At 44.7% G+C, this 13,583-nt stretch overlaps 1 protein-coding gene across 2 annotated transcripts in view; it reads right to left on the minus strand.

Moving 5' to 3' along the window:
* Positions 1-13,583, minus strand: part of LOC105833291 (basic-leucine zipper transcription factor A) — a 93,403-nt gene that overhangs the window by 48,128 nt on the left and 31,692 nt on the right. Inside the window, exon 1 of one of the 2 annotated variants that reach the window (XM_036290302.1) lies at positions 6,321-6,896. The exons of the other annotated variant lie outside the window; for it this stretch is intronic. Coding sequence (XP_036146195.1) covers positions 6,321-6,341 — 21 coding nt within the window. The 5' untranslated portion in view covers positions 6,342-6,896. Of the gene's footprint in view, positions 1-6,320; positions 6,897-13,583 lie in introns of those variants that run through there. 2 annotated transcript variants of the gene reach the window in all.

Genomic DNA, 13,583 nt, shown 5'->3' on the forward strand with positions numbered 1-13,583 from the left:
ATTTCTATTATATAGGATAAGAATTTAAAGCAACAAACTATTATTCATGAAATTATGTATCATAACAAAAAATGTTGCAGACTAGAGTTGTATAATTCGTTTGTGCATATGTGAATAAATAATGATAAAATAAAACAAAATATGGAAAAATTTATATTTCACAAGATATTTTCCCCTTTATTTTTGGAACAGACTTTAAAATATAAAATCATAGATCTCATAGACTATTAATTTTTTGATAATTGTATCTTAATACTTTTATGTACAGAATAAGACAATCAATTGGTGTAAAGAAAATATATAATAATTGCTTGAAATGTAATTTCAGAGATAATAACTTGCAACCCTTTAAATGTCGTGCACATACAAAATGGCTTTAATATAGTTTTATTAATTTTTAATTCGATACTACATTTTTTGTATTACATCGGTTGAAAACCACTGAGATGATAAACCTTTATCCGAGAATGATACATGCGCAAAATGAATAAGGAAAAGAGGAAAAAAGTTAAGAACGAAGCTCTGCGTCAGAAGGTCACCAACTCAATCGCAATATTGTTAACGATACTACGTTGCTTAACCTGGTACGAATGATATGATATCGAAGAAGCATCGACATTACAGAAATACATTAAGAGCTTTTATCCAAGATGCCTCGACAATGATAAATATGGCCGAGAAAAAAAGATAAAACGAGAATAAAGACTTTTGCCGTTTTTATAAAAAAGTATATATAACATAATGCTAAGAAATTTTAAAAAGTACCCTAAATATGTGTGTGTGTTTGTGTGTAACGAGAAACGCAACTTTTTTTTTAGAATTACGACATCGAAACTCTTGTAACTTCAGATTTTAATATCAGAAAACTTTGATCTTGATCTCGCGAACGGAATCTTTATGTCTGGAAAAGTAAAAGGTCGACGTAACATAACAAATAGTGCTCAATTCTTTTTAACGATGTTAACGAGTACGCTATCGGCAGAAGGGAGACGAATTCGGTTACAAGTCGCGATCACAGACACGTGGCGAGGACAGACTCGGAGTACCCGCGGGCCGCTTCCCATGCATTTAAAACGGGGACATCGGCCGTAAATCACGCGGTTAGAGCGGAACCCGGTAGCGCGTAGCGTAACACGATGGAGGTGTCCCATCCGTCTGTCCGTCCATACGCCTCGTCTCGTGGTTGCCGCCGCCGCCACCGCCGCCGCCGCCACGTGGTTTCTGCGGCAAAACTATGCGGCCACCGCCGCACGCCGGCCCGGCGAATTTATGAATGGGAGAAGCCTATTGACAGATCGCGCGTCGATAACTCTCTCGTTAATGGCCCGTGATGGTGGGCGCGCGAGGGCCGGCGGCGGCGGCGGGACGAAGGAGGCGGAGGTGTGCTCGGAGGGCGGGTGGGAGGTAGGGGAAACTTGGACTCACTTTGTACTGAGTCGCGGCGCGCCGCGCCGACGGCCCGTTACGATATGCAGCTGATCCAAGTAACGCGCGGGAACGCGGACTTCGGAAATCGATCAAAATAACGCATCGCGAGGTATCGCCGGGTCGCCGCCGCCGCCGCCGCCGCTTAGCGCGTTCATTCCGCGGCGCGGAGAGAAGTGCAATATTGAAATATGATTTCGAGCGTGAACCAGCGCGCGTACGTAAACTCTCCGCCGAGAATTGAATATTTCTTGATATTTTGACACATACCTTAAAAAAAAAAAGTAGACAAAGAGAGAGTGAGAGAAGGGGAGGGGGAGAAATGACAGTGTACGACATAATACTACACGGAGAGAATTTTCTTTTAAAATTTACCCTCAAGATCTGGTAATTGTGAGATAATGTGTGATCTCGAGGAATTTTACCACATTTTTTTTAGTAAAATTTACTATACTTTTAAGAAATTTTACTAAAGGTACAGAGTAAATTTTACTAAAAAGTATAGTAAATTTTAAGAGAAACTTCTCTCCGTGTAATGTTGCCGCTTTCATTACTTTAGGGTGAATTTGTAATAGTTTCCGAACGATTAATGAAGCGAGATCCATTCTCATATACAATCCCGGCTATTATGGGATTAGCGTATACGTTTTTGGTCAGCGGTTTGCCTCTCGGCATCAAATCAAACGCGCGGTCCGGTACCGCCACGTCGCTTACGTCGATAATACGGAAATACATCGAGAACAGAAATAGATTTCGCGGAGGAGTTATGTCACACACGTTGCGCTGGATCCGGTGAATCGATGTCAGTCATGTTTGTGTATCTCGATAAAATTTGCCGGTAAAGAGAGAATCGACAAATCTGTGCGTATTCGGCACGAATGTGCTGTCGCGGTTTCCCGCGAAAAACTAGAATTTATTTCCATCAATAGAATTTAGAGAGATTTGTCCAGCAAAAGACTAAACATGTGCGCGTTAACGGAAAAAAAACCGCAGACTATATTTTCGCGTGAGATTATATTTTGATCCAGTAAAAATATTTCAAGAGTATTTACTTTTATGCATATTGACCATTCCTTTTTCCTCTGTATTTATTTCTCTGTATTATTAGCTGGAGATAATTGACAATAATTGGTATTAAATTGATAATAAAAATGCTTAATGTTTCTTCTTTCGAATATTTAGAGAAAATATCTGATTGTTTTGCAGAGAGATCGTATCAATCGTTAGTAATAATTACATAATTCCAATAAATTCATTATATTTCATTGTTATAAAATTTAAAAATTAAAAATTAATTTGAAAATGCCAATAACAAGTACATTAAATTACAAAGTATACGTTGATATTTTTTATAATGCAAAAAAGAATGCTTTATGCTTTATAATATAGATAAGAGTGACGAATCTTCGGTCAGATCCTAATATTACTTAAACTATTATTGTTTCGTGTTATTGTTTTGCTGATTTAAATAAAATTAATCGATAGTTAGCTCTTAATATTTCCAATTAGGCTTATTGCATATTAAAACATGACTTTTTTTACAAATAGCTTTGGTACTTTAGCTGTGAAAAATTATTAGAAACTTTAGAGAAAGTATATTATAACATAATTATAAAGTCAAAAGCTACGAACATTTTGTAACCGATGTGCTTATATCGAATACAATTTTACAATAATTTTCTGTATCTTTTTTATACTTGAATAAACTCTTATACTTACAATGAAATACTATTTTATTTGACCGGAACCGGTTTGCACACTGATGACCGAATAGACCAGTGGATTCATGCAGAAGGGTTAAGAGCGCGGGCGCGAATTTTTCCGTCCAAGTTTAACGATGCGCCGACGACACGCGCACACATCGAGACAACCATTTGTCGCGTACGACGCAAAACCACGTGGAAAAACTGCTGGTTTTGTCGGTCATCGGGCCACCAATGGTGCATATCGGCCGTCGGAAGCGCCGAAAAATCCCCTCATCTCTTTCTTCCCTTCCTATTTCTCATGCTTGCGCCACTTTTATTCCCTAGACACTCTGCACACTGCTGTATTATCGCAACCTGAATTTTGGCGCGTACGTCCTACGTTCGTGCGCCAATTTTACGTATAGAGAATCACAACACTTGTCCGTCGGCGATTCTAACCGGCCGATTATTTTTCTCTACACTCGACAAAAGTCGTGAGGCCCTTAATTTACTACTCTCTTTTAGATCTAATCTAATCTGAAAAAGATATAATGTGAGATGTTCATCAGAAGAATGTGAGAATGACGAAGAAAAATCTTGAGATATTCTTATATATTTGCTCCGACTATTCGTGTTCCACGCTTTACGAGTTAAGAGGTTTTCAGTCTATGTTGACGAATTTTAGAAATTCTTGGCTAATTCCTCGCAATCCTATCCGTGTAAGTAGTTCTTGCAGCGTAAATCTACGTAAATTTGCATAAATTCGTATACGGAAAACTTTCGAACCGGCTCGGGATTTGAGTGGCACGCGACACACCGTTGCACACGTGAATCGCTATTCTAAGTGAGATCCTTTGGGCAAAAACGATCAAAAGATAATCCCATTATCGTTAATGCCTAATGACAGAGCTTTTTGTATATACAAGTCGGTTTCTTTCGTCTGGTTTCGAGTATCTCTATTAGGAGCGCGATCGTCGAAAGCAAACTCGTATAAAAGTGTGCCTCTTTACAAGAAGGTACAAGGTGTACAATTTCACAAGAATGAACCTGCATAGGTAATCATACAAACAAAGCAATGCTCGTGGTCAACCCTCGGAAGTTTGATATGATAGTTCAGTCAATCTTCCTGCTTTCAATTCTCGAAACATAATGAGAGACAATCATAATCTTTCTAGAGTGATAGATTGAAAATTCCGGAAAATACTACTAACGTTTAAGTTAAAAAAGTTATATGGCAGATTGAAAAAGAACAGTACATTGATTAGCTTCAAAAATTAATAGCCTCATTTTTGCGGCAATTAACAGACTCATTTTTACAGAAAATGAGGTTTGTAAATAATTTTCTGATTAAATTACAGAGTTCTATTATTGAATTTTGTATCCTGCAATCACCGCATGATCATTGTTGAAGGATATGAAAGATATATTTGGTGGAGTATTATTTTCAAGTTTTTTTACGTTGGTGTTGGTGCGATGATTAACAGAACGGGTCTAAATAACGCATGTGACGGTAACCTTTCCGCCGCGGTGAGAAATATCTCGGAAAACAATTCGGACGATGGTGGCGTAGAATTATGACTCGAGCGCGCTCTCTTCGTGGATTACGATTCGACGATATCGCGCCCCTCTCCTTCGATTTTGTCGCAAAACATTTCGCGCCGCTCAAAGACCTCGTGATGAAAAACAATCGCTAGGAAGAGGGACAGGCGGAGAGGAAAAAGGAAAAAGGACGAAAGCGAGGGAGAGGAAGGTAGAGTGGAGAACTCCGAGAGCGAGAGAGAGAAAGAGAGAAAGAGAGAACGAGAGAGAGAGAGAGAGAGAGAGAGAGAGAGAGAGAGAGAACGAGCAAAAGCGAATATGTCTTTAAAAACACCCCCCTAGACCAGATCGGGTTGTTGTCGTCGTGGTAACCATGACGACGCTGCCCCTTGATGGTTGGTTATAACCGTATCCCCACCTAGCGTCTCTGAGCCGACGCTAGGTTTCCTCGCGGCGCTGGCCAAGCGAAGAGGAGGCACAGCCAGCAGCCTCGGGGCGATCTCACCCTCCCCCTGTCTCCCTTTCCCCTGCGTCACCATCCACTCCACTCGCCTCTCTACCACCGTCCCGCGCTCACCCCCGCGTACCGTCCACCCTCCCCCTGCCTCTCTCGTCCCAAACCCCACCAAGCGCTATCAGGCTGCCGCTGTCGTTCGTTTCTCCTCCCCCCTTTTCGCGCGCTCCCCGCTGACTCCACAGCCCACACACACAGTACGCAAGCCACCTCGTCGTCGTTTCCCCCTTCGGCGAGCTTCGCCTCGTCATCCTCTTTCCCCTTGCGGCCGCCCCCCTGCCGTCCCTACCTCTTCCCGCCGGGCCAAGGAAACGCGGGATCGCTTTGAATTCAAACTACCGAACACGAGGTTACCACGCGTCAAATCTGACACTTGGTCGTCCTACGCGCGATCTCGCGTGCTCGCGCGCGGGACCAGGTAGACTTCTGCACGAGGGTTTTTTCCGCACTCGCGGTGCTCGAAAGCGAGCGAGTGAACTGCGGGGAAACGTCGATCGATTTTCGAGAACGATGTAAACGCGCCGTGAAACGGAGGACGGCGAGTCCTCGTTTCTTTCCTTTCCTTTCTCCATTCGTTCGTTTTTCATTTTCATCCAAAGGAGGCGGTCGGACGATAGCTCGCCGTTAGGCGTGGTTACCTGACGAGGAAAAAAGTTTCCCAATGGCAAAACTTGCGAACAAAGCAATCACCCGAGAGAAGAGAGCGCCGATGTTTCGATATATATATATATTTCTCGCGCAAAGTACGACCGTGTTCCGTACGTGCCTCGTGCCTCGTACCTCGTAACGTTGTTATCGAAGAGACTAAAGTCCCCGACGGCAAAATACTCGACGGAGTCGCCTCGTCGCTTTCTTACGATCGCCGCCGCTTCGCCGTCGAGCGGCGAGCAAACGTGCGCGCGCGCGCGATCACGTAACCCGCTCTCCTCGACCGGCACGTAACGCGGAAACGCGGCACGCGTGTCGTACACGCCGAAGGAAGGGAACGCGTACGTACACACGGGGGAGTGCGGGCGCGCGCGGGAGGGGATAGGGGGTTGCAGCAAAAAAAGGATGGTGGTCCGAACCGGCGGGAGCAAAAAGGAGAAAGAAAGAGAGAAAGAGAGAGAGAGAGAGTGTGTGTGTGCGATGCGCGCGGAACCGCGCGCGAAACTCACCTGACTGACGTCGCACCACATTATTATTTCGCTGACACTGACGACAGCATCTTGGTACGCTGCTGCTGCACTGCCGCGCACGGTGCTACCGCGACGGTCCGTTTTTTTTTTATTTCCCTCGCTCTCCGCGTGACTCGGTGATTCGCGGCGAGAACGGAGAGAAAAGTCACGGCGGTACGTGGAACCGAAGTTCCACGTTACTTCGGCCGTGGATACGATGAAGTTCCTGTTCCGCAAATCGCCCGTCCTCCTTTTCCCTCTCGATGTCCTGCCTCACGCGTCTTTTTCTCTCTCACACTGTCTTTTCACTTCCCGTCCGTCTCTCCGGGAGTACGTGTCCGTTATTTTGTTCCTTACTTTCTCTCTTTTTTTATTTCGTCGGTTTTCACAGTCTCACGAAAAACGCACTCGCGCGACGTTAGGTGTCGGCCGCCGGTAGCCCGGTTGGCTCCTCAAGTAACATCGCACGATCACTCTCCGAACAGATGACAATGCGACTGTCATCGACGCACACGACAGCAGCTAGCTGGCCATGCAAAGCATTACTGAATACTCTGACAACACTCCTCGCCGAGTAGCGCCGCTCGGTTTTCCCCCGAGCGTGCTCGGCTGTTTCCGGCTGCGCTCGGCCCACCTGCACTCCGGCACGAAACGTACGCCAGTGCCGTAGACCCGCGTTGGGGCGCCCTGCGTCGTTCCTGTCGCGCGACACGGCGCATTGTCCCTACGGATTTTCGACATCGACGCAGAAACACCGTAATGCGATGTACGATCGCCCGTAGAGCGATCATCCAGAAACAATTCGCGTTATCGCGACTCGCAAAAGTCGTCGCTAATGTACACGCTTCGTAGGAAAAGAACGAGCTTGCGACCTGGTGACCGTTTCGATTGACGATAACATATGTTTTGCGTCGTACTTGACGTGACATTTCGAGAGAGAGAAAGAGAGAGAGAGAGAGAGAGAGAGAGAGAGAGAGAGAGAGAGAAAAAGTCGATCGTCCGCGGGGTGCATAATGCCATATTGTTAGCGCCCGAACGCCCTGATGATAATTGATATAAATGGAAAGATACGTTTCACTCACGTCGCGTAAATTAATTACATAATTAATATCGGATTTAATATCGTAGGACAGTGTGTATGTCACTCTGTCCGTCTCGCGAAAGGAAATTCATTGTCGAAGTGTGCGGCGCAGCTTTTCAGGTATGAACAATGCTTTTATGTCGAATGATCGGTGGCGCTCATTAGCGCGCGGGGTGAACGAAGGGGTGGTGCCGGGTTGTGCCGCGCGACACATAATAAAAGAAACTGATTCTCTAGGATCCGCGTTAAATATCTTTCTCTCCTATATAGCACGCTACAGCGATGAAACGTCCTTAGAACGTCTTTAGGACGTCCTCTGTAAGTCCCTTAAAAGTCCGCGCTGTATGTGCTCCCCTCTCCCTTCCTCCACCCCTCTTTCTCGGTTTCTTCCAGAAAGTCCGCGCTCCCCGCGATCGAGAAAAATCGCTCTGTTCGAGAAAGTCTGTGATAGCACGGGTCGGTCGATGAAAGTTATCGGAGAACGGATCGGCGACGCGCGGCCGCGCTGAAATATTTCAGCGACGCAGCAAAAACTCAAAATGACTTTGCGGGCGCGCAGCTCGCGCGCGGATCGCGCCGATTCCCCGGTCCGTCGTCGGTCGCGCCGTCGTGCTGCTTAATATCTTACGAGACGAGACCGAGATAGCACGGTCAATCGCGTCACCGCGCGACGCCAGGACCTTGCGCGGCCAGCAAGGTAATCACGCGCTCGCTCGTCGAAGAGCCGCGCGCGCGAAGAGCGACAGAAACGTTTCCCCGTTTCTTTCCTCATACTCGAAAAAAACTCGAAGGAAGGTTTTTTCCTAAGAATATAATTGTCCGGTTGCATTTGAACATGAGAATATACATTCTGTATATATTCTTTTTCGTCTCGGGTATTATTTATCGATACAATAACGCTTGCGATATTGCGTAGAAATTAATATGGGATTAATATTCTTGCACGGTGATTGGCATGAGAGTAACGTAACAATTTCTTGCAAAAGATGAACTTTATTTTGTTAACGATTTTTCCAAAATGTTGACGTCGCTGAACGGCGATGCTCGCATGTTGGATCGCGAAGAGGAAAAAAAGGGGAGAAAACCGAGAGAAAAAGAAAGAGAGAGAGAGAGAGAGAGAGAGAGAGAGAGAGAGAGAGAGAGAGAGAGAGAGAGAGAGAGAGAGAGAGAGAGAGAGAGAGAGAGAGAGAGAGGAGATACTCGTGCGCTCGCGAGAGCGAGGCTACGTGAACGCGTCTGTGAGTAAATTTTCATGCGGCTTTAAAAACGCAAGGCGCAAGAACCTTCGGACGTAGGTTCGGTCGTACGTCGAGCAGCCTTCACCGAGGAGAACCTCCGGTCTCTCTCTCAGTACAGGGGCCCCCCCGAGCACGAGGGAGTCGGCCTAACGCCACTAGGTTCGAAACTCGCCACTGACTGGCTGACTGTATACGGCACGCAGCGCAAGAGAACTCCGAGAGAAGAGAGGTCTCGGCTCTCGCTTGCTCGCTCGCTCGCGCAGCCGAGCCAGCCAACCAGCCAGCCAGCCAGCCAGCCAAGCCAGCAGCAGCAGCAGCAGCAGCAGCAGCAGCCAGCCAGCCAGCCAGCCAGCCAGCCAGCAAGCGCAAGCAGCGACGGCGCGGCGCGGCGACGGGCGGCCGGGGACGGAGGAAAGGGCAGACAACGCGCGAGCCACGTTCCATACGGCGTGCAGCCTAAGAAAATTCACCGGGAACATTTTTATTCCCTATCGGGTAAAAGGGGCGCGTCATCGGGACGCCGCGACGGCGAAAGGACGCCGGGGGACGTGCGCCGTCGTTCTACGATCGGCTGACCTCCCTGCGTCGGCCAATTCTGCGAATTTTGCGCGTCATTCCGTATGCGGCCGCGAGGCAGAGCGCGCGCGGCGGGCTTCGAGGTCTCTCCAGCGGCGGAGCCCGTTGCTACACCGTACGACGACGACGACGACGACGACGACGCGGCGGCACCGAGCCGACGCGCGTAACGCGCCCGAGCTCGGTTTCTCTTCGACCGAGGCGACGGCGACGACGACGGCGACGATGGATACGGCGCGGGGGGGCGCCTCGGAATATATTTTCAGCGTAGCTCGCGCGCGCGCGCTTTTTTAACTTGTTAAACCGCGTGGAAAAAATATCATAAATATATAAATGGAAAGAGATGATATTCCCTCTATTTTCTTTCGTACAATTTTAAGAAATTTTTTATCTTTTGATACAATTCTACTGAACGTGGTAATAGCGCTTTATCAAGCTTTCCGAGACTCAATAAAATCGATAGCGCTTCCGAATCGATGCTAGACCTCCGTCAAGAATTTTGAAATCGCGAGATGAGTTTACCGGAAACATTCTTCGTCCTGAATTATTTCAATCTCGAATAAAGTTGTTCGATCATTGTTCATCGCGGAGAACTTGCAGACATCGTCTAGATCAATGAAAACGACAACTAAGCTTTCTTTATTATACAGAGTATAAATGTACAAAGTTTACGAGATCGAGATGAGACGTTGCCTCGAGTGTCCTGGCGAAGCATGCGCTAAGCTTCTTCCTGGAGTTGACGGTTACGTCGATCGGCGCGTAACGTGTCCGGTCCGCAGCGAGAAAGCGTAGGTCGACGCGAGTCGCTACGTGGACAACGACAACAACGACAACGACAACGACGACGACGAAGACGGCGACGGACGGCGCGACTCCAGCACGGAGAAAAGCGACCGGCCGAGTTTACGATTGGCCAGGCACGGCACGGAGGATGAATTGTAGCCAATGAATGTCCTTGCTCGCACGACGAGGCCGTGGCGACGCGAACACGCCTTATTCGAAGCACGGGGCGCGCATGCACGGCCGCGAAAACGGTCGCGAGGTAGAAGGGAATTTAGAATTTGGCACGATACCGCGCGCTTCCGCCCGCAGTTCGGTAGTTCGCCGCCTTTCCCATCCGTGACGTCGACGCGTCGTCATTTCGTTTCAGACGACTCGTCGACAGTTTTATTATTCAATTATTTAAACAAGTTTCATTATTAAATGCCTTCGTTCCAACTCGATTTCTATCAAATTCCCTCGGCAGTATTTCTCGTAACAATTTCGATAATAATGTATATATCTCTTGCGTAAAAATTTTGAGCAGAATCCCGGAAGAATTTTATCATGTAAATTTTCTAACCATAGGAAATATTTCTGTATTTTTGTTTAGATAATGTATCAGATTGAGATATTTCGCGCAAGTTGTGTAGGAGAGAAACTTGTCCTTGAATTATTTCCAATATTCCCTAACGAACGCATCGCGTTTATATAAAAGCACTCGCAGAATTCAGTTCGTTGAGATTTGCCGCGCACAGGCGCCTGTCGGACTTTCTCGCCAACTAGAAGCGCTCGTTAGTGCCCCGGCAAAGCTACTCGACGATGGGATACCCGACGGTGGGGATCAGGAAACGGCGGGGACGTTTTACGATCATCTTCGAAAGCTGCGACTCCTGCATTTCCGGCACGAATTCTGAAACCACTGCCGGACAGACTTCTTCAGAACGGAAACCAAAAACCGTTCGAGGCGTCACGAAAATGCGACTCAAAAGCGAAATTCCGTTACTTATTAAACGGCTCTTATCACGAACTCTTCGCATTTATTTTGCAGACGAGCAACAGCTTACTAGAAAAATTTAGCTTAATCATTAGAAAGTAAATTTAAAAAAAAGTAATGTAAAAATTAAATAAATGCCAGAGCTCACAAATGTTTATATCGAGAAATATTGTTATCTATAGAAATAGCGAATTTAAATATAACAAAATATGTATAAAATATGTAAATATATAGAATATATCAAAAAAACTATACGCTTTCTTTTATGAAGTTTCTCTCATTGAATATATTAAATAAAGTTTATATTTTACCAAAAGTTATTACATTTCATCTTTCCATTGATCACAACTTCTTTTAAGAAATTAATGTTGATTTCTACCAATGGATTGACTTTAATCTCAACTTAACTTACTTTTTCTAGTTTTGAGAATTATATAGAAATATGACGAATGAGTTAAAGTTATAATTTATTGGTAGAAATGGACATAAGTGATCCAAAATAAAGATTTAAAATTGCGGTAGAGATCGTACATAAAATTAACTAGAAAGACGTATCGCAACTTACATCAATATGCGACGTCGAACCAGGCGAAATCCGCGCGTTGTTCGTGTACAGTTATGGCACGATTCTGCCTAGCTGTAACTCCGAGAAAGAGCCGGTGAAAACCGTATTACACCGACGATGTGGTGCAGCAACAAGATATACCGGGACGGTTGGCTCAATTTTCCCGCCGTTCCCGCCTTTCGCCTCCGCGACATCAAAAGTTGTTTCGCGGGCACGTCTCTCTTGCGTCTCGAGAACATCGTCGCCGAAGAGGATGCACCTTTGCATTCTCTCTCTTCACCCCATGCTAATAATTTAATAATCTTCTTAGTCAAATTGGAGTATACCGTTTGCAATTATCAACGTTCTTTAATAAATCGCAATAATACATGTGATATAAATATAACTTATTTCATTCTTGTGATATTGTACAATATACTAAAAAAAGGTAATAGCTACCGAATTTGAGTAAATGCTAATTTAAATATTTGATTAGTAGTGTAATCAAAAATAATTTTATACTTTTCTAACTATTTAATAATCAAATTTATATTACCCAACATTTGAGAGCTCCAGTGCTTATTTCACTTTTTTGAACTCTAATAAAGTTAAAAAAGTAGAATTTTAAAAATTTGATAAAGTTTAAAAAAAATAAAATAAATGAGTGAGTCTAATTCAGTCAAGACACCTTAAATATTCTGTTAAGTACAAGATTAATAATACATTTCATAATTTTTGTCGTCCATCATGCAAAATGAGTTGTCGAAATTTCTAGGGCCGTTTTATTCAATGGTCGATTAAACGGCGCGACTTTTGACCGCATACGTTCGCGCTCTGTCTCACATGCCCTGCAAGAATAAAACTCTAGCCACGAATCGAGCAGCGTTGCTCAGCTATTCAGAATCGGAGGCACCTGTTAACACAGGCCGCCTCGGCGCGCCGGTGACACCGACATCCGGGGACGATGACAGGTGCTGTAGGCTAATCGGTTAATTCGACAGCTCGTGCATACGCGTGACTTCCATTCGCCGAGCGGCTCGTGCCGATTGTTATCGTCCCATGAATTAGAGCGCTAATATAGGAGCAATCAGGGAGGGACGGCCAAACGAGCAATCTGGACAAAACATCCTTATCGAGAGCGAGGATGTCTGTGATTACTTCGAAATGTTTATACTTTTCACATTCGATATGAGACAATTGGATAAAATCGTCATAACGATTATTCTCGGTGTGTGTTATACGGATACCGATCAACTTACGTGCGGATGCAGAAATAGTCATCATAAAGTATCGATCGTTAGGATATGCAAAAATATGCGGGAAAAATGTTTGCATAGATACGGACAAATTTGCGTTTTTGCAAAATATTTGCAGAGTGTTCCAAAAGTTTTTGCGTTTCCTTTTCCCTATGATGCAATGTAGAATGGATTTTTTTTCTTTTGTTAATTATGAGCAATATGTTATTATTTCTTATTCAACTGTGCATTTAATATTTTTTAATATCTTACTTTTGAAAAAAGTCAGCTCTCATCTATAATAATTATTTTTATTTAAAGTTTCGAGAACTTGCTTTTGTAGTCTTAAAATTTGTAATGATATGTGTGACTACCGATTTTTCTTGTGTAGTCGAGTATCGTCTGATACCGACGTCGATATCGGTATCGATATTTGACTTCGTTATAACAATCCTAAGCCCATATATAGACTGTCTAACAACCTCTGAGAAAACAACTCGAAACATTTCACGTGAGTCGCCCGGCATATACATAAGTAAAATAAAAAAATGTATTTTTCCCCATTACATTAAAACCCACAAATTGAACTCACAGTTTAAGATTGAAGGAAATGAACTTGGTCTCATTCTTGGTTTCTTTCTCACTCGGTTATCTGTAGTAACAGAAAGAGAAAGAGAGAGAGAGAGAGAGAGAGAGAGAGAGAGAGAGAGAGAGATGCTAGCGAGATGTAGAATGAAAAAATTACTGCGATCGAAACAACTAACATTCTCAATCTTAAACCGCCAATTATGGACTTCCTGGCGGAATCTTTTCTTTTCGGTCTACGTATGTAA

Source organism: Monomorium pharaonis, chromosome 7, assembly GCF_013373865.1.
Source record: "Monomorium pharaonis isolate MP-MQ-018 chromosome 7, ASM1337386v2, whole genome shotgun sequence".
Taxonomy (NCBI): Eukaryota; Metazoa; Arthropoda; class Insecta; order Hymenoptera; family Formicidae; genus Monomorium; species Monomorium pharaonis.